The 24,446-nt window shown below is 55.9% G+C and overlaps 2 protein-coding genes and 1 long non-coding RNA gene across 53 annotated transcripts in view; 1 reads left to right on the top strand and 2 right to left on the bottom strand.

Annotated features, from left to right (window-relative positions):
- Window positions 1-7,049, bottom strand: part of LOC123568787 (uncharacterized) — a 32,194-nt gene extending 25,145 nt beyond the window's left edge. For both annotated transcript variants that reach the window (XR_006692330.3, XR_012423271.1), the window contains exons 1-2: window positions 6,596-7,049; window positions 880-2,407 (exon numbers count right to left, since the gene is read on the bottom strand). This is a non-coding gene — a long non-coding RNA (uncharacterized lncRNA). The remainder of the gene's footprint in view (window positions 1-879; window positions 2,408-6,595) is intronic.
- The window catches only part of SLC39A13 (solute carrier family 39 member 13), a 61,541-nt gene extending 53,152 nt beyond the window's left edge, over window positions 1-8,389 (top strand). For 2 of the 50 annotated variants that reach the window (XR_012423248.1, XR_012423253.1), the window contains 9 exons: window positions 2,009-2,317; window positions 3,810-3,923; window positions 4,216-4,337; window positions 5,302-5,409; window positions 5,499-5,588; window positions 6,191-6,363; window positions 6,658-6,790; window positions 6,941-7,040; window positions 7,173-8,389. Coding sequence is in view for 30 of the 50 variants with exons in the window: in XM_065529530.2 (XP_065385602.1) it covers window positions 1,126-1,238; window positions 2,009-2,317; window positions 3,718-3,923; window positions 4,216-4,337; window positions 5,302-5,409; window positions 5,499-5,588; window positions 6,313-6,363; window positions 6,658-6,790; window positions 6,878-7,040; window positions 7,173-7,248 (1,371 nt within the window). In the remaining 20 variants the exon portion in view is untranslated. Of the gene's footprint in view, window positions 1-427; window positions 1,048-1,104; window positions 1,239-2,008; window positions 2,318-3,717; window positions 3,924-4,215; window positions 4,338-5,301; window positions 5,410-5,498; window positions 5,589-5,782; window positions 6,364-6,657; window positions 6,791-6,877; window positions 7,041-7,172 lie in introns of those variants that run through there. The other 48 variants (XM_074013719.1, XM_074013720.1, XM_074013708.1 and 45 more) reach the window with 40 other exon arrangements.
- A 2,263-nt stretch (window positions 8,390-10,652) lies between these two features.
- On the bottom strand, window positions 10,653-18,068 carry PSMC3 (proteasome 26S subunit, ATPase 3). The gene is made up of 12 exons (XM_045371845.1): window positions 17,820-18,068; window positions 17,480-17,563; window positions 16,732-16,857; window positions 16,223-16,327; window positions 16,045-16,107; window positions 15,662-15,799; window positions 14,749-14,892; window positions 14,493-14,641; window positions 12,274-12,370; window positions 11,904-12,049; window positions 10,994-11,075; window positions 10,653-10,823 (listed from the first exon to the last, which is right to left on the bottom strand). The coding sequence occupies exons 1-12, from the start codon at window positions 17,892-17,894 to the stop codon at window positions 10,713-10,715; spliced, it is 1,320 nt and encodes a 439-aa protein (XP_045227780.1). The 5' UTR covers window positions 17,895-18,068; the 3' UTR covers window positions 10,653-10,712.
- Window positions 18,069-24,446: the final 6,378 nt, after the last annotated feature.

The following is a 24,446-nucleotide window of genomic DNA, read 5'->3' as shown; positions in this document are numbered from 1 at the left end:
CCCGGGGCCAGGCCCCTCCCTGCGGCAGGCACTTCCCCTTTCCCTTGCTCATGGAGGAGCCAGGCCGGGCTGACTCAGAGCAGGAGCGCACAGCCGTCCTCCCAGCCCGACCTGGGCGGAGTGGTCTGGCAGCAGGGTGCGCCCCCGTGCGGTCGTGGGCAGACTGCGGCCCTGGACGGGAAGCGGCGGCCAGATCCGCAAGCCCCGCAGCTCGGCCGATCGCGGTCCCCGCAGAGCCGCCGCCTCCGTCCCTGCCCAGCCTGGCTGAGCGCGGTGCGTGTGGCGCTCCCACTTCCGACCGGCCCTCCCCTCCGACCCGCAGCCCGGCCCAAACGGAAGTGCGCCCTCTGTCCAGGTCCCCCACTGCCGCGAGACGGAAGCGCCCTTCCGCCGCCACTCCCCCCGGCCCCTCGGCACGCTGCGCCTCGGGTTCCGGACAGGCCCCTTGTGACGTGGCCGCGCGCCGGGGGCGGCCCCGGGCCGGGGGCCGGGCGGCCGGGCGGCCGGGCGGGGCAGAGCCTGGGCGGGGCGCGGCACCGCAGCTGGATGGCCGGGGCCGCCCGGAGCGCCGCCGCCGCCGCAGCCGCACGGTGAGTGCCCGCCGGACCCTCGGGGCCCGCGTCCCGGGCGTGACGGACCCGGCCGATCCCTCGCCCCGTCTGACTGGTCCTCATCAGACCTGGGCCGGCTCCCAGGACCCAGGAGTCAGGCTTGCCCACCTCGGCCTCCTCTTCCTCATCGCTCCGAGCCCTGCGCCCCATCCCTCCCTCGCTGTCCCCTCAGCGTCCCACCCGCCTCTCTCTGGCTCTCTCACTCTCTCCTTTCCCCTCCCCTCGGACTCTCAGTGTATTCTCTCCCGCTAACCGGTGGTCCCCTCACCTCTGCGTGACCGCCTCGGCCTGGCCCAGTCTTGCCTGTGGTCCCCAGTGGAGCCCCGGTGGCTTCATCAGTATGCCTGATTAATTAAGGCCTGGAGGTCCTAGAGATGGGCATCTCTGCCACCACCCAGAGGCAGCTGCTTTCTTCCCCTCCCATCTCCATCAGAAGGTGAGGAAACTGAGGCAGGGACGTCACTAGCTCAAGGTCACAGCCAGCCTGAGGCAGGGCAGACCACATTTAAACCTCATGCCTGAGTTTCCAGATGGAACTTCTCGCTTGGTTGACTCACGTCCACATCCTGTGATCGGCCGGCTGGGCACATTCCTGTTGCAGGGAGCTCCAGGCCTTCCCTGGCACAGGCAAGGCTTCTGCGCCTTCTCATGCACATCCAGCTGCACTTTCAGGCTTACCTCGCCCTCACAGCTGAGGCAGGTGATATTGATCCCTGTCCTGCAGATGAGGGCACTGAGGTTCAGACGGGGAGGGGGCTTCAGAGATTTGCCCAGAGTCAGACAGCTCAGAGTGCAGTGTAGAGTTCACCGCGGGGGCTCTGCAGTCTGCTCTCTGCATGAGAGAGGCATCCCCTGGCTAAAGGCTCCTTCTTCATCAGCCCCACCTCCTGTCGCTGTCAGTGCCCCGGGGACATTGGTCTCATGTCCTAGGAAGAAGCGTGGATGGTCTTGCCCTGGCTCAGCTGCTCAGTTTCTCCACGTGTGTCTCTCTGAATCCACCCCATGCCCTTAGAAGGGGAGCCTCAGTCTCTGGGGTGTCGCGGGCGGCAGAGCCTCCCCTGGCAGCCAGAGATACCAGACTGGGCCGGGCCGCCAGTGGCTGAGGAGAGCCAGCCAGCGCCTCACCCTGTCATTAGGGAAAGTTTAGCCTCAGGCGGAGGTGCTGACACAGTCTGGAGCTGCTCAGAAGGAAAAAATACGCGGTGATCGGGAGTGGCGCGTGGAGGCACAGGGCCCCATTGCTGTGCACCGAGCATTTGGATGCTCAGACGCTCTGGCAAGGACAGCAGGAGGGTGGATGCCAGGGTCCCTTGGAGGGAGGAGGGAGGCGCCACGTTTCCTAAGCAGGTGTGCGGCCAAGGCTGGCAGCTCATGTAGGTGGCCTTTGTGTTTTTCAGTACGTGGCATGCCTGGATGTCCCTGCCCTGGCTGTGGCATGGCGGGCCCAAGGCTCCTCTTCCTCACCGCCCTTGCCCTGGAGCTCTTGGGAAGGGCTGGGGGTTCCCAGCCGGCCCTCCGGAGCCGGGGGACTGCGACGGCCTGCCGCCTGGACAACAAGGAAAGCGAGTCCTGGGGGGCTCTGCTGAGCGGAGAGCGGCTGGACACCTGGATCTGCTCCCTCCTGGGTTCCCTCATGGTGGGGCTCAGTGGGGTCTTCCCGTTGCTCGTCATTCCCCTAGAGATGGGGACCATGCTGCGCTCAGAAGGTGGGTGGCTCTCCGATGGCGCCCAGGGCCGGCCAGCGTGTGGGAAGCACGCTGCTGCTCTTCTTAGGAGACCCCGGGGTCACAGAGTGTCTGAGATGGAGGGAGAGGATTGAATAGAACTTCTCCCCTTGGTACTCTCAGGAGTCATCTAGCCAGGGGTGGCTGGTTCTGGCTTCCCCAGGAAGCTATGAGCACCTGGTAGCAGGGCCTGCCCCTGGGGAGGGGTCCAGGAGATGGGGATGTAGGCACGGGTGGGAGCTTTGCCCTGACTACCCTTTTGTACCAGGAGCATGTACTGCCCGTTCATAAATAACATGTAACAAAACACGCAGGAGAGCTCTAGGGAGCTGCTAAGAATGCATGTGCCTATCCCCCACCCAAGAGGGGTGGACCAGGGCCCTGGGAATCTGTTAGAAACAAGCATCCCAGAGGCTGGTGCTGCCTGCTGGATGCTCAGGAATCATTCACTTACCAGATAGTTACCCAGCAGCTCTGTGCCAGGCACTGAGCTGAGGGCGGCTGTGACCCTGCTCGGGCGACAGTCAGGCCTGTGCTCACCCTTCAGAGCAGCCCTGCGAGGTCAGTGCAGGGAGCACTTGGATTATTAGTTCCATTTTACAAGTGGGGATGCACAGGCACAGAGAGGTTCTTTGACCAGCCCAAGGTCACCCAGCCAGGAAATAGCAGTTTCCCCTGGGATCCCACCCCAAACTCAGCTGCCTCTGTCCTCTAGGCCTCAGTTTCTCTATCAAGCCAAAGGGTTGGACATGGCTTTCAGGCAGGCGACTTCCAACTCTGGATGCTGCAAGTCCCCAAATCTCTGCCACTTTTCTGAGTGACGGCAGCTGAGAAAAATTCCCACTTATTGAGCACTTGCTATACATATTGTCATTTAATTCCCATAAGAGCCCATAAAAGGCACACGACTGTAATCCCAGCAGTTTGGGAGGCTGAGGTGGGCAGATCACCTGAGGTCAGGAGTTTGAGACCAGCCTGGCCAACATGGTGAAACACCATCTCTACCAAAAATATAAAAATTAGCCGGATGTGGTGGCACGCACCTGTAATCCCAGCTACTTAGGAGGCTGAGGCAGGAGAATCGCTTGAACAGAGGTTGCAGTGAGCCAAGATCACGCCACTGTACTCCAGCCTGAGCAACAGAGTAAGACTCTGTCTCAAAAGATAAAATAATAATTCCCATAAGACCCAATTTACAGATGGAGAAACTGAGTCTCCAAAGTCATCTGCCAAGGTCACCAGCTAGTGGGTTGGGAGCTGGGACCTGTCAGCTCTTCACCATGATGTGGTGGTGGCCCTATGGGCATTTGGCAGGGTGTGGTGTTTCTGCTGTGAGGTGGGGGGCCCAGGAAGAGCAGCCACCCATCTCCAGCCTTCTGCAGGCCCAGGAAGAGCCCAGTGAGTGGAGTGGGACGGAGGTCAGGCCAGGAGCTCCAGCGGGTCGGCCCCCAGATCCCACATCTCTCCCTTGTAGCTGGGGCCTGGCGCCTGAAGCAGCTGCTCAGCTTCGCCCTGGGGGGACTCTTGGGCAATGTGTTTCTGCACCTGCTGCCCGAAGCCTGGGCCTACACGTGCAGCGCCGGCCCTGGTGAGTGAGGCCACAGGCCAGGGGCAAGACGGTGCCAGGAGTGGGGGCCTGGTGCCCACGCCCAGGGATGGCCAGGATGACCAGGAGAGGGATTCTGGGTATCTGGCAGGAGCTTGCCTGGGACGGAGGGAGAGAGGGTCATCCTGGTCTCAGGGCCCTGGCCTTAGTGGGAGTTCTAGGCCCCAGCTGCCCGACCCACCCTTGTCACTGCCCTGGTGCCCTGGATGAGATCCCATTCCAAATGGCCCCCTCCTATGGCCCTGGCTTGGCCTGGCCTTGCCGCCCCCTGCAGGTGGTGAGGGGCAGAGCCTGCAGCAGCAGCAGCAGCTGGGGCTATGGGTCATTGCTGGCATCCTGACCTTCCTGGCGTTGGAGAAGATGTTCCTGGACAGCAAGGCGGAGAGGACCAGCCAGGTGGGCCCCACACCCAAGGGCCTGGATATATCAGCCTCTGTTCTGTGGTGGTGCCTGGGGCCTGAAGGCCCAGGTTCTGAGTTGAGCCCTGAAAAGAGGGGTCTCCTGGCCCTCCCCTGGGAACTGCGGGAGGCTGGGCCACCTTCCTTGGGAGTGACAGCATTAGCCCCTGATGTAGCTTGTTCTGGTAGCCTGATGCTGACAGCAGTTGGGGAAGGTTTGTTGAGTTTGGGGGCACCCAGCTGATAGAGTAGCAGAGAATTCTAGCTAGAAAAAAGAGGGGCTCCTGTCCTTGTTTTTTTTTTTTTTTTTTTTTTTTTTTGAGACGGAGTCTCGCTCTGTCACACAGGCTGAAGTCCAGTGGTGCAATCTCGGCTCACTGCAACCTCCGCCTTCCAGGTTCAAGCGATTCTCCTGCCTCAGCCTCCCGAGGAGCTGGGACTACAGGCTCGCGCCGCCATGCCCAGCTAACTTTTGTATTTTTAGTAGAGACAGGGTTTCACCATGTTTTCCAGGATGGCTCAATCTCCTGACCTCGTGATCCACCCACCTCAGCCTCCCAAATATTATTATTTTTTTTTTTTTGAGACAGAGTCTTGCTCCGTCACCCAGGCTGGAGTGCAGTGGCATGATCTCGACTCACTGCAACTTTCACCTCCCAGGTTCAAGCGATTCTTCTGCCTCAGCCTACCGAGTAGCTTGGACTACAGGCGCGCACCACCACGCCCGGCTAATTTTTGTATTTTTAGTAGAGGTGGGGTTTCACCATGTTGGCCAGGCTGGTCTCAAACTCCTGACCTCAGGTGGTCCATCTGCCTTCGGCTCTCAAAAGTGCTGGATTACAGGCATGAGCCACTGCGCCCGGCCCCCTGTCTCTCTTTTTCCATCTCTCTCTCCCCTTCTGTCTGCCCTGGCTGAGTGGGGGGCATCTAATGTCACCTCTCCCTCCTTCTCCTGGCCCTAGGCCCCCAACAAAGACCCCACTGCTGCTGCCGCTGCGCTCAATGGAGGCCACTGTCTGGCCCAGCCGGCCGCAGAGCCCGGCCTCGGTGCCGTGGTCCGGAGCATCAAAGTGAGTGGCCTGCTCAGGGCCCCTGCAGCCGTACAGCCCTGAGTGGCCAGTCCCACTCAGCCCTGCCTCCTGCCTTCCCTCCTTCCCAGGTCAGCGGCTACCTCAACCTGCTGGCCAACACCATCGACAACTTCACCCATGGGCTGGCTGTGGCTGCCAGCTTCCTTGTGAGCAAGAAGGTGAGGGGCTCGGGGCTGGTAGGGCTCTGGCGATTCTGGTGGCAGCCATGTGGACTCCGCCTGTGTCTGGAGTCTCTGCTTCTTGCCCCTCCATTGCCAGCACCCTCATCTAAGACCCTCATCCCCATCCTCCCTGCTGCTGTCCTGGCCGCTACCGTTCTGATCCTGAGCCCCTGGTCTGTTCCTGTTCCTAGCACTCCTTGTTGGGTGCCTCTATCAAGCTGCTAGGCGTGGACCCTGCCTGCTCCTAGATGCTTCTTCCTCCACCTCCTCCCTCTGGCCTCTGGCCCAGGGGCGGCCTACTCTGCAGCTGGCCGAGCTCCTTCCCACCTCACACTGTTCCCCCTGCCTGGAATGTTCTCCCGCCCACGCTTTGAGCGGCTGACGACTCATCCTTGGGGCCTCGACTTACATAGACTCCTCCACCAGGCCTTTGCTGACCTCCTCATCTAAATTTGGTCCCTGGGCCTGCTCCCCCGGGCACCCTGTCCATCCTTTCCTTCCCAGCGCCTGTGAGTGTGTGAGTCCTGTCTCTCCCCTCTAGACCGCTAGCTTCGTGAAGGCAGGTTCCTTGTCCCCTTTAGTCACTGCTATATTTCCAGTGGCCAACACAGTGCCCACCCAGGGCCAGCTCAGAGCAGAGTAAACCTCTGTGGAATGAGTGGGCAAGTGGGGTGCCCAGGCCTCAGCACAGACCCTGCAGCCACGGCTCCCCTCCCTGCAGATCGGGCTCCTGACAACCATGGCCATCCTCCTGCACGAGATCCCCCATGAGGTGAGCGCTTGTAGGGCGGCCCCCAGAGGCCCAGGCCCCCACAGTACCCATGGTCAGCATGAGTGTGGAGCTCAGGAGGGCTTGGGGGTGGGCCTTCCCAGTGTGGCACTCTGGGGCTGGGCTGTGAGGGCCGGAGCTCCTCACCCCAGCAGCCTGCAGCTGCCATCTCTGCCATACTCAGGATGAGAGTCCCAGGGGCAGGGTGGGGAAGGGCTCAGTGTGTGTATCGTACCTGAGCACTCAGGGTATCAGGCCCTGCTGGGGCGCAGGGTGAACCTCCGGACCTCCCTTCAGGTGGGCGACTTTGCCATCCTGCTCCGGGCTGGCTTTGACCGATGGAGCGCAGCCAAGCTGCAACTCTCGACAGCGCTGGGGGGCCTGCTGGGCGCCGGCTTTGCCATCTGTACCCAGTCCCCCAAGGGAGTAGGTACGGGCGTGGTGGGTGGTGGTGGCGGGTGGCATCGGTAGAGGGGCACCAGCCAAAGGATTTGGCTGCCTCACCACTGGTCCCCAGGCCCGGGAGGCAGGGAGCATACACAGTGCCCTGGGTGCCCAGTCGGGTGTTCTCCCGCTGCAGAGGAGACGGCAGCCTGGGTCCTGCCCTTCACCTCTGGAGGCTTTCTCTACATCGCCTTGGTGAACGTGCTCCCTGACCTCTTGGAAGAAGAGGACCCGTGGTGAGTGACCTGTTGGCGGAAGAGGACTGCCACTCACAGGGCCCTTAAGAGGCTCAGGAGGGAGGGGCTCCTGGCCGCTGCCTGCTCCTCCCTGCCCATGCCTCCACCGTGAGCCCCGTTCCCTCCCCACAGGCGCTCCCTGCAGCAGCTGCTTCTGCTCTGTGCGGGCATTGTGGTGATGGTGCTGTTCTCGATCTTCGTGGATTAACCTTCCCTGATGCCCTGACGCCCCTGCCCCCTGCAGCAATAAGATGCTCGGATTCACTCTGTGACTGCCTATGTGAGAGGCAGAGAGGGCGAGTGCCTGCGAGAGAGAATGAGCCTCCCACCAGACAGGAGGGAGATGTGCGTGGATGTGTGTGATGTGCACATGTGGCCAGAGGCGTGTGTGCGAGACCGACACTGTGATCCCTGTGCTGGGTCCGGGGCCCAGTGTAACGCCTGTCCCCAGCCATGCTGTGGTTACCTCTCCTTGCTACCCTGTCATCTTGCACCTCCCGGAGTGAGCAGCGAGGAACAGCAGCACTGGTCCCAAGCAGAGGCCTTGCCCTGCTGGGACCCCGGGAGTGAGAGCAGCCCAAGGATCCCAGGGTGCAGGGAACTCCGGAGCTGCCCACCTCCTGCTGCCCCCTCTGTACACGCAGCCAGTCCCCAGGTGGCCTAGGGGCTAAGGCTGGGGCGGCTTTTCTCCCTTTTCCTGGCCCTTCCTTTCCCACCTGTAAACCAAAGAAAGGAGAGGCAGGTGCTCGTGTACCCCAGCCCCACTCAGCACTGACAGCCCTCAGCTTCTAGCAGTGAGCTGGGAGGCGCTTCCTAAGACCCTTTCCTCAGGGCTGCCCGCCCTGGGAGCTCATTCCTGGTCAACACACCCTGGCAGCACCAGCAGCTCATGTCACCTCCAGCTGCCAAACAGCAGCCTGCTGGGCAGGGAGCAGCCGCAGGCCAGAGAGGCCTCCTGGTCCAGCTCAGGGACGCTCCTGCCAGCACAGGGGCCAGGGACTCCTGGAGCAGGCACAGAGCGAGCCCAGGCTGCTCTCCCCAGCTCAGGCCCCTTTCCTTCCCCACTGGGGTTGGGGTAGGTGGGGGCGGTGAGGGCTCCGAGTTGTCAGCGCTCAGGAATGTGCTCCGGGAGAGTGCTGAAGCCATAATCCCCAAGCATTTCCCTTGGCTGACGCCCAGGTACTCAGCTGGCCCACTCCACAGCCAGGCCTGGCCCTGCCCTTGACCATGGGTGTTTTCAGAAGTGGCCATCGAGAGGTCTGGGTGGTTTTATAGCAACTTTGCTGTGATTCCGTTTGTATCTGTAAATATTTGTTCTATAGATGATACAAATAAATATTATCCACACACTGGCTGCCTTGGTTCTGCACGGCCTTCCATGGCCACGCAGGGCCTTCCTCACTGCCACTGCCAGTCGCCTGTCTGAACTGTCACCCCTGCAGTGCGTCTCTGAACATTCCGTGTCTTCCTGGCTTCTTATTCCAATAATGACGGAGCACCTATACCAGCCTGGCCCTGTGCCATTTTAGTCCCTCACCACCAACTCCAGGACGCTGTCCTTCTTTCTTTTTAGAGTCTCACTTTGTCACCCAGGCTGGAGTGCAGTGGCGCGGTCTCGGCTTACTGCAACCTCCACCTCCTGGGTTCAAACAATGACTCCTGCCTCAGCCTACCTAGTAGCTGGGATTACAGGCACCTGCCACCACGCCTGGCTATTTTTTTTAATATATTTTTAGTAGAGATGGGGTTTCACTATATTGGCCAGGCTGGTCTTGAACTCCTGATCTTGTGATCTGCCTGCCTCAGCCTCCCAAAGTGCTGGGCTTACAGGTGTGAGCCACCACACCCAGTTAGGGTGCTGTCCTTATTTTATAGAACTGCAAACCACAGCATTTTCCCTACCTGCCCCCCATTTCACCTCACTGAAAATGTAACCAGGGAAGGAAGCTCCAGCCACAAAGTCATCTCCAGGTTTGGCCTCAAATTAATTAAGCTCTCATTCGCTTAAAAAAGAGAGAGAGGCCGGGTATGGTGGCTCATGCCTGTAATCCCAGAACTTTGGGAAGCCAAAGATCAGAAGGTCAGGAGTTCGAGACCAGCCTGGCCAATATGGTGAAACCCCCGTCTCTACTGAAATACAAAAATTAGCCAGGTGCAGTGGCAGGTGCCTGTAATCCCAGCTACTCAGGAAGCTGAGGCAGGAGAATTGTTTGAACCTGGGAGGCGGAGGCTGCAGTGAGCTGAGATCGCGCCACTGCACTCCAGCCTGGGTGACAGAGCGAGACCCCGTCTCAAAAATAAGTAAGCAAGAGAAGAAAAGATGATATGGGACCCTTATTCAAAACCACACCCCCTCTCTTCTGAAGGTGTGGAGTGTAAGAACACCAGGCACAGGGCGCCGCTTCCCCAGTCCCGTCAAGAGAATGTGGGTGGGGGTGCCCAGTCCACCTCTTCCCTCCCAGGCCAGCCAGGACCACTGTCAATAGTACACTGGCTGGGATCTGCAGTCTGGGCGGTGTCCTGGAGCGTGGGAGAGGTGGACATGAAACCCCAGTGACGTCCTTAGCTGGGAGTGCTTAGCTCTCAATATTTCTAACAGCAAAACATTTTAAAATGATAGTATTTGCTTCGCCTAGCTGCGACACATCCTGTAAGATAACTGTCTCAAGGATCCAGTGACTCCTGGCCTCAGATCCAAGGAATGAACCACAGCCGTCCTGGCCAGCTGCCCCCCTCACCTACGCAGGTGCTCAGGGCTGCCAGCCAGGGTGCCAAGCCCTGCTGGATGGCAGACAGTGTGTGCGAGCATCACGGCCCACTGGGAGAGGCCGGGGGCCCCATTTTGGAGATGAGGAAGCCAAAGCACGGTGGGTGTGGTCCCTGTGGGGGAACTTGGGTGTCATGGTCAGGAGCAAATGCCGTCTGGTTAGAAGAAGGAACAGGAATGCAGGACTGGGGTTGACTGAGTCCAGGGCAGGGGACAGAACCAGAAGCACGTCAGGGGCTGTGCTGCTGGCCTCCTGAGGCGGGGGCTGAGGAGTCAGTGGGAAGCCAAGCAGGGCCACCCAGGGAAGGCAAGGGGCCGGCTAGAGTGAAGAGACGGCCGAACTGGGGGAGGGGAGCACAGCGTGACAGATCAGTCCTAGAGGGGCTCCCAGTGGATCCTGTTCAGGCTCAGTTTCAGGCCAAAAGACAGGGACAGAAAGAGCTAAGGGGGCGTCTGGAGAAACAGGGCCAGGAAAGGAGGAAGGAGGCTGAAAGCCTAAACCCAAGTCTGGCTTTACCAGGAGGCAAGGACTGGTGCCAGACACCAAAATGCCAAAAGGGAAAGGGTGGCTTCTATCTAGGTCCTCTATGCAGGAACTGCAGGCCCATGAGCCTCTGAAAGCTCAGAGCAGAGCGGTGCTCAGGGAGAGGGCTCTGAAGGGGCATGAAGGCCCAGGCAGCAGCTGCAGCACCACGCACGGCACCAGAAAGCCTCACCCTGACCAGTGGTGTGGGGCCCACGGCTGTCTCAGGGTTTCCAGGCTGCAGCACCTGAGGAAGGGGCCGCCTGCACATGCCCCTACTCCTCCAGCCAGAGCCCAGGGAAGGCAGACAAGCAGCGGCAGGGACCCTAAACCATCTTTTATTGCGCACTTCAGCCGTGAGGCCGGGGCTGGCCGGCGCGCCCTAGGCGTAGTACTGCAGGTTGGCTTTCTTCTTGGCCTGCACCTCCAGAATGCCTTCCATGTAGTCCTCGTGGGTGAGCTCCGTGGCACCCCTGCGCAGTGCGATCATGCCCTACAGCCGGGACAAGCAGAGTCTAGGTCTGAATGCCTGAATGCCTTCCCTGGCTCCCTGAGGCTCAGGCCTCTTCTCCCAGCTGTCTCCAACAGTCAAATGCCCCCATCCTGTCCAGGGAGGGCGCAAGAAGGCACAAAGCGACGCACCCACCCCGCCTGACCACTCACCGCCTCCACACACACAGCCTTGCACTGGGCCCCGTTGAAGTCATCTGTGCAGCGGGCCAGCTCCTCATAGTTCACGTCAGGACTGGGGAGAGAACAGATACCACAGGCTCAGTGGCTCATGCAGAGTGGGCAGATGGGCCAAATGTCCTCCCCTGGCCCTGTCAAGCAACAAAGTCAAGTCGCCCTGAGATCAGAGGCGAGTTCCTTACCCAATCAATGTACCTTGTTTTCTTCTCAGTACAAGATGTAGGGGACAAAGGGAGGAAGTTAATGCAGGTTATACCAGGTTATTTCTAGGGTCTTTTGAGCTCTGACCTTCTAGAAATCTGCATTTGAGACTCCAGGGACTGACTTGGCATAAGGCAGGGGAGCAGGGGGATGTGGGGACAAAAGATGGTCTCACTCCCCCAGTTCAGCAGGCCCTGCTGTCCTCATCCTGTGCCCAGCACTGTGCTTGACACTGTCACATCTAATCCTTGCCACAACCCTGTGAAATCGGTGCTATCATCCCCAAGTCCCAAATAAGAAGTGAGGCTGAGAGGGCATGCCACCTGCTGAGAGTCATACATATCTGAACTCAAGTCCATCTGGCCCCGGCCATGCCTGGCCTGTGCTCATGGGCTGAGGTGTGAGGCAGGGAAAATGAGTGCCTCCAGCCTCTGTGCCTTCAGATGAGGAGTGAAGTCTAAGGAGCAGAGCACCCAGAATTATGACCTGGGCCCTGGCAAGATGCTACATCAGGCAACTGGAGAGAAACGGAGGGTGGGGTGTGGAACGGTGCTGTGTGTGCCTGGGGCCGGGCAGGTGGCGGTCGTGGAGGCTGGGGAAGCTCAGTACAGAGAAGCGCGGCAGAGGCATCCTCCCCCTGCGCCTGTCCAGGTCTCCGTGCCCTGCCTGTGCCCCTGCTCACCTGACGTTCATCTTTCGGGAGTGGATCTGCATGATTCTGGCTCGGGCCTCCTCATTGGGCATTGGGAACTCGATCTTGCGGTCCAGGCGCCCCGAGCGGAGCAGGGCGGGGTCCAGAATGTCCACCCTGTTTGTGGCTGCAATTACCTGAGGAAGAGAAGCCACAACTTGAACAAAGGAGCAAGGTGCTCCCAGATGGGCAGACACGGTCAAAAAAGGCAGAGAGGCAGCCCCCAGAGTGCAGGTGAGACACATGGGATGTTAAAGACAGATCCCAATTCTCATTCCAGCTCCACCACTCACTAGCTGGGGGCCTGACAGCTCCTGACCTCTGAGCCTCATCTTCTTCGCCTGGGAGTGCTAATACTTACCTTAACTTGGGTGTTGGGCTGGAAGCCATCCAGCTGGTTCAGAAGCTCCAGCATTGTCCTCTGCACCTCCCGGTCCCCAGCCTTCTCACTGTCAAAGCTAGGGCACAGGAAGCCCAAGATGCTGGTGAGGGCACAGCTTAGGCAGAGCCCTCCCCTCCTCTACCCGTTGGAAGCCTAACTTAACCTGTCTAGGGCAGGGAAATGGCTCACTCTACTTGGGGCCCCCAGCCCGGGGACTGACACATAAAAGGTGTCATTAATTGTTGACCACATTCAGAGACTGAAGAGGCTCCTGGAATCATGTGGTGGACTGAGGATAAAACAGTGAGCAAGGCTGGGTGCAGTGGCTCACACCTGTAATCCCAGCACTTTGGGAGGTCAAAGTGGGCAGATCACCTGGGGTCAGGAGTTCGAGACCATCCTGGCCAACATGGTGAAACCCTGTTTCTACTAAAAATACAAAAATTAGCTGGGCGTGGTGGCGGGCACCTGTAATCTCAGCTACTCAGGAGGCTGAGGCAGGAGAATTGCTTGAGCCTGGGAGGCGGAGGTTGCAGTGTGCTGAGATCATGCCACTGCACTCCAGCCTGGGCAACAGAGCAAGACTCCATCTCAACAACAACAACAAAAAAGCAAAACCAGCCACTGCTTGCGCTGTTAGTGTGATGAATGTGCGCTTGCAAACTGAGTTAACTCTTAGAAACACAGGGATCTGGCCCAGCCTTGGACACTGCTGTACAGGAGAGTCCAGGCAGGCATCCCCGAGGAAGTGTCCCTAGGCTCGGATCTGAAGACTGAAAGCACACCAACTGGGCAGCCAACCAGTGGAGAAGAGGGTAAGAGCCACAGCGGGCCTGAAACACAGGAAACACTGTGGCAGGAGTCCAGAGCAGGGGAGGCGGGAGACAGGCATGAGATGAGGTTGGAGGCGCAAAAGGGCAGCACACGTTGAGCCTTGCAAGTCCAGTGTTTATCCCAGGGAGCAACAGGAAGGCCCAGGAAGGGTGTTTTTTTTGTTTTGTTTTGTTTTGTTTTGAGATGGAGTCTCGCTCTGTCACCCAGGCTGGAGTGCAGTGGCACAATCCTAGCTCACTGCAACCTCTGCCTCCCGGGTTCAAGTGATTGTCCTGCCTCAGCCTTCCGAGTAGCTGGGATTACAGGCATGTACCACCACACCAGGCTAAATTTTTCTATTTTTAGTAGAGACAGGTTTCACCATGTTGGCCAGGCTGGTCTCGAATTCCAGACCTCAAGTGATCCGCCCGCTTCAGCCTCCCAAAGTGCAGGGATTATAGGTGTGAGCCACGGCGTCCAGCCAGGAAGGGTTTTTAACAGGATTGGTTTGTGTCAGGGACCACTGTGGGTTCATGTGAGCAAGGGGGCCAGATTCCTGCTTTGGCATTTTTTGTTTTCTTTTTTTTTGAGACAGAGTCTTGCTCTGTCACTAGGCTGGAGTGCAGCGGCGCGATCTTGGCTTCACTGCAACCTCTGCCTCCCAGGTTCAAGCGATTCTCATGCCTCAGCCTCCTGGGCAGCTGGGACTACAGGCGCCGCCACCACCCCTGCCTAATTTTTTTGTGTTTTTAGTAGAGACGAGGTTTCACCATGTTGGTCAGGCTGATCTTGAACTCCTGGCCTCAAGTGATCCGCCTGCCTCAGCTTCCAAAGTGCTGGGATTACAGGCATTTTTTTTTTTTAAGACAGGGTTTCACTTTGTCACCCAGGTTGGAGTGCAGTGGTGCCATCACAGCTCACTACAGCCATAACCTCCCAGGCTCAAGCAATCCTCCCACCTCAGCTCCTGAGTAGCTGGGACTATAGGTGTGCACCACCACGCCTGACTAATATTTTTATTTTTTTATAAAGACAGAGTCTCCCTATGTTGCCCAGAGTCTCCCTATGTTGCTCAAACTCCTGGGCTCAAGTGATCCTCCCACCTCGGCCTCCCAAAGTAGTGGGATTACAGGCGTGAGCCACCATGCCCGGCCCAGATTCCTGTTTTGAAAGGAACATGCTGGCAGCTATGGGAATGAATGGTTGGGGAAACAGGGAGGCTATTGATCAAGAGTTAGGAATCTGAACCTCAAGAGCTGAGGAGTCACCATCCAGGGGCAGGAGGGGATACAGGGTGGGAAAGAACCACAATTTAGCACAACTGAGAGTCCACCCCTTCCCTCCACCGCCACAGAGATTGCTGGGGATCCTTGGCCCTCCCTTACCGCTTGGTGCCGATGGCATCCAACTCATCAATGAAGATGATCGAGGGCGCTTTCTCCTTGGCCAGGGCAAAGGCGTCCCGGACTAGCTTGGCACCGTCTCCAATGAACATCTGCACCAGCTGGGGGCCAGCCAGCTTTAGGAAGGTGGCCTGGAAGGAAAAGGTGGTAGGGTCAGGTCAAAGGCAGACACTTGGAGCCCATCTGGTAGAGTTTCTGCTCCTGCCCACTTCCCCCGCATCCCTCCCAAAGTACTCACCTTAGTCTGTGCGGCACAGGCCCGGGCCAGGAGGGTCTTCCCTGTCCCTGGAGGCCCATACATCAGCACCCCTTTAGGAGGTTGGATCCCCAAGTTCTCAAACTTCTCCTTGTGATTCATTGGCAAGACAATGGCCTCCACCAGCTGCCAGGAGGAAGTCCTGGGTGAGGAGATGAAGCCCTGAGGGCTCCTACAGCCCAACCCTTTGTGGCTCCAACCCCAATCTGAATCCCTCCCACTCTAACTCGGGGACGTGCCCACTCCTTTCCCCGTATCAAGAGGACACAGAACGCTCATCCCCACCAAGGCTGGCTATGGACTCTCCAGGAACAAGAGTATATGGCAGAAAGACACTGGGCCAGGGGCCGGGAGCAGCGGCTCACGCCTGTAATCCCAGCACTTTGGGAGGCCAAGGAAGGTGGATCGCCTGAGGTTGGGAGTTCAAGACCAGCCTGACCAACATGGAGAAACCCTGTCTCTACTAAAAATAGAGACTCTGCTAAAATTAGCCAGGCTTGGTGGCACATGCCTGTAATCCCAGCTACTCGGCAGGCTGAGGCAGGAGAATCACTTGAACCTGGGAGGTGGAGGTTGCAGTGAGCCAAAATCGCGCCATTGCACTCCAGCATGGGCAGTAAGATCAAAACTCCGTCTCAAAAAAAAAAAAGAAAAAAAGATGCTGGGCCAGAAACCAGGAGCCTGAGTTCCAGTCCTGGCTCTGGTCTTTCTGTGACCCTGGGGAAGGCATTTAAACTCTCTGGGCTTCAGTCTCCTCACCTGTCACATGGCAGCCCTCCCTTCCTCCCTAGGTTGCTATAGGGATAAAAGACACATTAGGGAGATGAGCTGCATCAATGGCGTGGGGAAACTGAAACGCTGTTGAGGCTGCTGGCAGCTGCCGTGCCTCCCTTACCTCTTGGATCTGCTTGTCCAAGCCCCCAATGTCACTGTATTGCTCCGTGGGCCTCTCGTCCACTTCCATGGCCTTCACCCGCGAGTCGTACTCTGTGGGCAGCGTCTCCAGGATCAGATAGGAGTCTTTGTTCACACCCTAAGGACACAGCACAGGGCCTTCAGATTTGGCCCAGCTCAAGGGGCTACCCAATTGGCTGGTAACAGGTGTCTGTAGAGGGGAAGACACAGGACTGGGCAATACAAGAATCAAACAGCAAGTAGACAGGATCCCAGACTCTCTGAGTTGTTCTGCCGAGATTCAGAGCCAATAGTGACCTGGGGCGGGCACAGGGGATCAGCTAGTCACCAGAAAAGCACTGCCTGGGCTCAGGCCCCACTCACCACCAGGTCTCCTGGCTTTAGCTTTTCAGCATCCACCAACCCAATCACAGGAAGGAAGTACGTCTGTGGACAAGTTACAGGGGCAGTCTCAGTTAGTGTCCTCAGGGAAGGCTCCCTAGTCCTGTCCCACATCTGCTCCTCACCCTCCTCCAGTCTCTTATTGCTGAGCCATGCTCACCTGTCGTGTAGAGGTTTTGATCACAGCACACTTGCCCTTCCTCTGGGAGTCCAGGTCAATATTGGCACCATCCTCCTCTTGGTCATTAGGATCAACATCTAGGAGCTGGGAAGGAAAAAAACTCAGCCCCTTGAACTCCCCAAGGCCCAGTGCTTCCTAAGTCAGTTCCTAATCTCTGCAGGGCTGGCCATCCCTACCTCCCTCCTCCAATAGCCCTGAGCCCAGCAAAGGTGGGTGCCCCTGCTAAGCCCAGGGATTGATCTCTGTGTAGGTGCTCCTCCTCTGCACAGGGCTCATCTACCCCAGAGGAGACATAACAGAAAAGGAGACATGTGAGACTTCCAAGGCCTTTGCAGGCCCCCGTCTCCCCATGAAAGTGCCCCAGGAGGTGTAGCTCTGACATGCAGTTTGGCCTCAAAACCTCTACCCACTCTTTCCCTAGCGGCCCCACCCCAGGCTGTCCCCAGTCCCCGCTGACTCCCTCTCTTCCCCTCCACATACACACACACCTCGATGACGTTGGAGACAAGGTACGGCAGGGTCTTGTTCACTTTGATTTTCTCACTGTTCTCTTTGATCTTGTCCTTCATGGCTTGGAGTTCATGGGTGACTCTCAACACTTCACTCTTCATGATCTGAGATGAGAAGGGGAGGAGGAGCAAATATAAGCCCTGGCACAGCTTATGCTAGAGCCCTGTAACTGGTGAGGTCCAGGGTGCCCAGGGGACCCTCCCACATCCATTCATCCAGTTCTGAGGCTCTCTGAAGGCAGAGTCTGACTGTGTCCACATCCCGTATAAGTCGAAACAGGAGGCCAGTGTGGAAACCTCCTTGTGAAATAGTGGTAGTATTGGAATAAAAGCAGGCCTCCGAGACAGGCAAATATAGGTTTTAGGTTCTGCCTCTTAGTAAGAACTGGGTGCTTTATCGCAGTACAAACGTCTCTGAGCCTCAGTTTACTCATCTGTAAAACAGGGATTTTACTAAAAGTAGGATGCTTGAGAGGATTATTCCCAGTTATCACTGGGAAAGGCAATCTGATAACTTCTCATCTCAGCCCAGGTCTCCCACCACCCCCTGACTGTCTTCCTGTCCCTTTTCAGGCTTAGTTTTCTTTCCTCTTTTCCTGGTCCCAAGGGGAAGCCTGAGCCCCATGTCTCCCCCAGGGTGCCGGAGAAGGAAGTAGGAGAGGCGACTCGGATCGCTGGGGCCTGTCCTGTGGGGACTCCATCGCCCACACAGGAGCTGTGCACCCACCTTGATCTCACTGTCCAGCAGCCGTGTGCGCTGGATGATCTCCTCCGTGGACATCTTGAGCACCTCCTCCCCAATTCCATCTTGCTGTAAAAAATTATTTGTTTATTTATATATTTACTTTTACTCAGGACAAGCATCCCTCGTTCTCCGAACCCACTCACAGCCTCAGTTTCCACGCCCATAAAGCCAAGATGAAGGAGTCAGGACCCCTGCCCACATCCCAAACGACCCCGTCCCCGGGACCGGGCCAGTCCTTGACCCCCAGCCACCTCCTTCCCTCCTGTCAATGGCATCTCCCTGCGGGCCCTGTTCCCGGACCGCCAGGTCGCCCGGTGCCCACCTCGGCCTCATCCCACACGGTCGCCATCTTCTCCTGCCGAGTCACTGGACTCTCGAGATTCGGCAGCAGATTCATTTCCTGGAGGAGCGGGCCGAAGATGGGACCAGGCGGGAGCCGCAACGGGAGATTAATACCGTCTTTCTTAAGGCCTTCTCTTGGCTAGTGGAGAACCTCTCCCCGCAAATCCCGACTCCTGACCGGACCAGCTCCGGCCGTGCTGCCGAGCAGCGAATCTGCCTCTCCGATTCCAAAGACCAACCCCTGGCCACAGGCCCCGCCCCCGCGGCCCGTGAAACGTTCCCTCCCGCGTGCTATTTTTGCCGGGCGCAAGAGGTGGGGCCGCTATTGGCCGACACGCGCGTTGGGGGCGGGGCCTAGGTGTAAAACCGGAAAGTGACGGAGAAGGCTGGGATCCGCGAGGGCCTTTGGGAAATGTAGTTTTTAATCTGACCAGTGACAGATGCTTGCGGAGGGACGCATTCAAACTCAGACCATGACCCCGCTAGGAATAAGGGGATTTACACAATGACACTGCCTCCCAATTCATAAACGACATATGCCAGCCGTGTGCAAAGGGCCAAAAAGGCAAGCCACCTCAGACCGCATTTTTACAATTATTTAAGTACAAGCTGGCCACCCGGATTTACGGCAGGGAATCATTAACAAGCTTTAAAGAGAAATCGCTGCTGCTCCTAACGTCAGAGCAGGCTTCACGGAATTGTCCACGTGGGAAGAACTCAATTGACCATCAGCCTCTACGATTAAAAACATTATGACTAGGGCCAGGCGCGGTGGCTCACGCCTGTAATCCCAGCACTTTGGGAGGGCGTAGGCGGGCGGATCATGAGGTCAGGAGATCGAGACCATCCTGGCTAACACTGTGAAACCCCGTCTCTACTAAAACTACAAAAAATTAGTCGGGCGTGGTGGCGGGCGCCCGTAGTCCCAGTACTCGGGGCTGAGGCAGGAGAATGGCGTGAGCCTGGGAGGCGGAGCTTGCAGTGAGCAGAGATCGCGCCACTGCACTCCAGCCTGGGCAATAGAGCCAGACACTGACTCAAAAAAAAAAAAAAAACAAAACAACTTATGACTCGTGTCTGCAATTGTGGTTTTCTCTGCCCATGGTTAGTAATCTCAGTGAGCAGAGCGGGTCTCCGGATCATGGGAGACTCATTCGTTGTACCCTTGTCTCGACTATTTTTAATGATCTCTCTTTATCCTTTGAGGTGAGCCCCAGAGCCCTTTTAAAAGGAACACCCTCTTAACTTTGATGAAAATCTGTGCAGTCGTTGTCTTTGTTTGTTTTTTGTCTTTTGAGATGGAGTCTCGCTCTGTTGCCCAGGCTGGAGCGCAGTGGCGCCATCTCTGCTTACCGCAACCTCCACCTCCCAGGTTCAATGGATTCTCCTGCCTCAGCCTCCCAAGTAGCTAGGATTACAGGAGCCCACCACCATGCCCGGCTAATTTTTGTATTTTCAGTAGAGACAGGGTTTCACCATGTTCAGTAGAGACAGGGTTTCTCAAACTCCTGGGCGTAAGTGATCTTCCTGCCTCAGCTTCCCAAAGTGTTGGGATTACAGGCATGAGCCACTACACCTAGCCTTTGCAGTAGTTTTTTTTTGGAACACGGTTGAAAGCAGATTTTTTTTCTTTAAATAACAACATGTACAGCTGCTCACTCAGGCTGACAAAGCGTCTCCTCAAGTAACAGTGTTTTATTCCACTCTCTCAACAAGCTTGCCTTGTGGACAGATTGAATTACCATTCTCAACTTTAAATAAGCATAGGGAGGCTCAGAGAGGTTAAGTGACTTGCTGGAGGTCATTCAGTGAGTCACTGTCAGCACTAGGACGGCTGACCCCAAATTCTCACTTTGAGTTGTCCGACAGAAGCCAAGAAACCCAGAGGGGAAAGAGACTGTCCGATCTGTGCTGCCCCATCACGCCTGGGTCAGTTGGGTCCCATTCTGGGGCCTGCTTTTGGAGGTCCTGACAAATAGGAATATGTTTAGAAAGCTTCCAGCCTGGGCCTAGGAGGGATGTTGAAGGGGCGGCCGGCCCCTCCACGCCTGTGGGACTTTCTCGTTAGGTGGAAGGAGAGACTTGAGAAAAGAAATGAGACACAGAGACAAAGTATAGAGAAAGAAAAAGTGGGCCCAGGGGACTGACGCTCAGCATACAGAGGACCCACGCCGGCACCGGTCTCTGAGTTCCCTCAGTATTTATTGATCATTATCTTTACTATCTTAGAAAAAGGGAAGTGACAGGATAATAGGATCATCGTAGGGAGAAGGTCAGCAGTAAGACATATGAATAAAGATCTCTGTGACATGAATAAGTTTAAGGAAAAGTGCTGTGCCTTGATATGCATACGCAAACATCTTCATAAACCTTTTTAGTGCATAAAGAGCAGCATTGCGCTAGCAAGTCCCACCTTTCGCCCTAAGGCGGTTTTCTCCTTTCTCAGTAAACAGAACATATAATCGGGTTTTACACCGAGATGTTCCATTGCTCAGGGACAGGCAGGAGACAGATGCTTTTCTCTATCTCAACTGCCAAGAGGCCTTCTTTCCTCTTATACTAGTCCTCCTCAGCACAGACCCTTCACGGGTGTCAGGCTGGGGGATGATCGGGTCTTTCCCTTCCCACGAAGCCATATTTCAGACTACCACATGGGGAGAAACCTTGGACAATACCTAGCTTTCCTAGGCAGAGGTCCCTGCGACCTTTGGCAGTGTACGTGTCCCTGGGTACTTGAGATTAAGAGAATGGTGATGACTTTTAACCAGCAAGCTGCCTTCAGGCATTTGTTTAACAAAGCACACCCTGCACAGCCCAAAATCCATTAAACCTTGAGTCACCACAGCACATGTCTCTTGCAAGGACAAGGTTGGGGGTAGGGTCACAGATTAACAGCATCTCAAATACAGAACAAAATGGAGTCTCTCATGTCTGCTTCTTTCTAAATACACACAGTAACAGGCTGATCTCTCTTTCTTTTCCCCACAGATGCAGACATTCTCCCCTTAACCAACTTTCAGGTAGGCTCCTCTGAGCCCTCTTTTTTTGACTAGGCCTTGTGGGCTATCATTCATCCCTGTCATCAGCCTGTCTAACCCCGTTTTCACAAAAATCCTGCTAGTCAGTTTAACGGAATCCCCCCACCCCGATACCTCATCCCTCTTGATATGTGATCCTGGTCCTCATTTATTCTTCAAATTTGAAGTATAAGTTCCTGGCCTGCTTTTTTTTTTTTTTTTTTTTTTGAGATGGAGTCTGGCTCTGTCACCCAGGCTGGAGTGCAGTGGTGCGATCTTGGATCACTGCAACCCCCGCCTCCTGGATTCAAGCGATTCTCCTGCCTCAGCCTCCCAAGTAGCTGAGATTACAGACACCCACCACCACGCCCAGCTAATTTTTGTATTTTTAGTAGAGACGGGGTTTCACCATGTTGGCCAGGATGGTCTCAATCTCCTGACCTCATGATCCTCTCGCCTCCGCCTCCCAAAGTGCTGGGATTACAGGCGTGAGCCACCACGCCCGTCTGTCCTTGGCCTGCTTTTTAACAAGAATCCCGTTTTAGCAAGAATCCCCCTACTCTTGATACTTCCTCTTAGTAATTTTCAATCCACTGACCCCTTCACTTTGCTTTCATTATAAATTCCCAGCTGTGTTTGCTGTATTCAGAATTGAGCTCAGTTCTATACTGCAATCTTTTTCCTGATCCCCAGAGCCAGTGCCGGACCACAACCCGGTGGAATGTTGAACGTCTCATTCTTTTTTTTTTTTTTTTTTTTTTTTGGAGACAGAGTCTTGCTCTGTCACCCAGGCTGGAGTGCAGTGGCATAGTCTCAGCTCATTGCAACCTCTGCCTCTTGGGTTCAAGTGATTCTCCTGTCTCAGCCTCCCAAGTAGCTGGGACTATAGGCATCCGCCACCATACCTGGCTAATTTTTGTATTTTTAGTAGAGATGGTGTTTCACCATATTGGTCAGGCTGGTCTCGAACTCCTGACTTCAGGTCATCAGCCCGTCTCGGCCTCCCAAAGTGCTGGGATTACAGGCGTGAGCCACTGTACCCGGCCCTGAACATCTCCGTCTTTGATCCTGGCTAGAATGACAGGGATTGATTATCTTGGGAGCCCAGGAGTGGGAATGTCTTGGGGAGATGGGAGAAAAAGGAGAACAGTTTATGATGGTTCACTCTGCTCAAAAAGATTAAGGAAGTACCACGAGGTCAGTCCCAGCAAGGAGCTGGGAATCTGGGGCAGAGCATGCCCTCAGGGAGAAAAAGGTTGGCTGAATTAGGGGCCTCTGGTCCATCTGGGCCTCTAGAGAGAAGAGGTCTAGGCCAGGCCTAGAACAGATGTTTCTGTCTTGGCATCAAGCTGGGGAGAGCCACCAGGCCAAAACCCTGGAGTCATTCTTTGTTTCTGTTTGTTTGTTTTGAGACAGAGTCTCAGTCTGTCACCCAGGCTGGAGTGCAGTGGTGTGATCACAGCTCACTGCAGTCGCCACTTCCCAGGCTCAGGTGACTCTCCCACCTCAGCCTCCCAAGTAACTGGGACTACAGATGCACGCCACCACGCCCAGCTAATTTTTGTGGGTTTGTTTTGTTTTGTTTTGTTTTTGAGACAGAGTTTCACTCTTGTTGCCCAGGCTGGAAGGCAGTGGTGCGATCTTGGCTCACTGCAACCTCTGCCTCCCGGGTTCAAGGAATTCTCCTGCCTCAGCCTCCCAAGTAGCTGGGATTACAGGCATGCGCTACCATGCCGGGCTAATTTTGTATTTTTAGTAGAGATGGGGTTTCTCGGTGTTGGTCAGGCTGGTTTTGAACTCCTAACCTCAGGTGATCCACCCATCTTGGCCTCACAAAGTGCTGGGATTACAGGTGTGAGCCACCACGCCCGGCCGTTTTTGTGTTTTTAGTAGAGATGGAGTTTCACCATGTTGCCCAGGCTGGTCGCAAAATCCTGGGCTCAAGCGATCCATCAACCTCTGCCTCCCAAAGTCCTGAGATTACAGGCGTGAGCAACTGCACCTAGAGTCACTCTTGACTTCTCTCTCCCCTCAGGGATGCAGGGCAAGCAAGCCCCAAAATTGGGGCTTAGCCCAGGAGGGTTCTTGGCTTCACCAAGGAAGGAATTCAAGGTGAGCTGGTGGGGTTAGGCAGCAACTTTTACTGAAGACGTAGGGTACAGCAGCAGCAGAGGGGCCACCCCATAGGCAGCGTACCTACAGTAGCAGCTCAGAGGCAGTGTTGCACTCATATTTACACTTACTTTTAACTGTATGCAATTTTTTTTTTTTTTTTTTTTTTTTTTTGAGACAGAGTCTCGCTCTGTCGCCCAGGCTGGAGTGCAGTGGCCGTATCTCAGCTCACTGCAAACTCCGCCTCCCGGGTTCGGGCCATTCTCCTGTCTCAGCCTCCTGAGTAGCTGGGACTACAGGCGCCTGCCACCTCGCCTGGCTAGTTTTTTGTATTTTTTAATAGAGACGGGGTTTCACCGTGTTAGCCAGGATGGTCTCGATCTCCTGACCTAGTGATCCGCCCGTCTCGGCCTCCCAAAGTGCTGGGATTACAGGCTTGAGCCACCGCGCCCGGCCAACTGTATGCAAATTAAGGGACATATAATGCAGACATTTCTAGAAAAAGGGTGGTAACTTCCAGGTCATTTAATTGTTGCCATGGAAAGGGGTGGTGACTTTCAGGTGTTGCCGTTGCCATGGCAATGGCAAACTGACAGGGCACACTGGTGGGCGTGTCTTCTGGAGAGGTGTCTCTGCCCCATCCCTGTTTTAGCTAGTCTTCAATTTGGTCCAATGTCTGAGCCCTGCCTCTAACTCCTACCTCAACAGCAAATCCAATCCACCTGGAAATCCCATTGAGTCTACCTTAAACATATATACAGAATTCAGAAATAGCAAGATCTGAATCAAAACAATCAAGTGGAGGGTGTGGAGCTTAGCGGGGCTTTTGGGGGTAAACAAGATTGTCCATGTGCTGAAATGCATAGTTAAGGCTGAGATGGAAATTCATTGGTTTTTCTCCTTTTGTATCTATTTGAAAATTTCCAAAACAAAAGATATACCTCCTCCTAATCCCCTTGAGTAGGACCATTTCTCACTCCCTCCAATGCCTATCACCCTGGTTCAAGTCACCATCATCTCAGACCTAGCTTATTATTACTATTATTTGTCGTTGCTGTTGCTTTTGAGATGGTGTCACTCTGTTGCCCAGGCCGGAGTGCAGTGGTACTATCTTGGCTCACTGCAACCTCTGCCTGCCAGGTTCAAGCGATTCGCTTGCCTCAGCCTCCCGAGTAGCTGGGATTACAGGCACATGCCACCATGCCTGGCTAATTTTTGTATTTTTGGTAAAGATGGGGTTTCACCATGTTGGCCAGGCTGGTCTTGAACTCCTGACCCCAAGCAATCTGCCCGCCTCAGCCTCCCAAAGTGCTGGGATTACAGGCATGAGCCACCGCACCTGACTACCCCTAGATTATTGTGGGGCCTTTCCACTGGTCTCCTGGATTCTACCCTAACCATCCTGTGATGGTTAATTTTGACTGGGCCATGGGGTGCCCAGGTGTTTGGTTCAACATTATTCTGGGTCTTTTTGTCAG

The sequence above is a fragment of the Macaca fascicularis genome, chromosome 14, assembly GCF_037993035.2.
Source record: "Macaca fascicularis isolate 582-1 chromosome 14, T2T-MFA8v1.1".
Lineage (NCBI taxonomy): Eukaryota > Metazoa > Chordata > Mammalia > Primates > Cercopithecidae > Macaca > Macaca fascicularis.
Note: the sequence above shows the minus strand (reverse complement) of the source record. Positions and strands in the feature narration are given on the sequence as shown.

Excerpts from the sequence above, each read along its gene's own strand:
- PSMC3 (XM_045371845.1), bottom strand. The coding sequence starts at position 17,894 with ATGAATCTGCTGCCGAATCTCGAGAGTCCAGTGACTCGGCAGGAGAAG. Across the intron at positions 16,328-16,731 it reads TTGTCTCCAACGTCATCGAG|CTCCTAGATGTTGATCCTAA; the intron begins GTGTGTGTGTAT and ends TTTCCTTCCCAG. Across the intron at positions 12,371-14,492 it reads GATGCCATCGGCACCAAGCG|CTTTGACAGTGAGAAGGCTG; the intron begins GTAAGGGAGGGC and ends CCTGTGCCCTAG.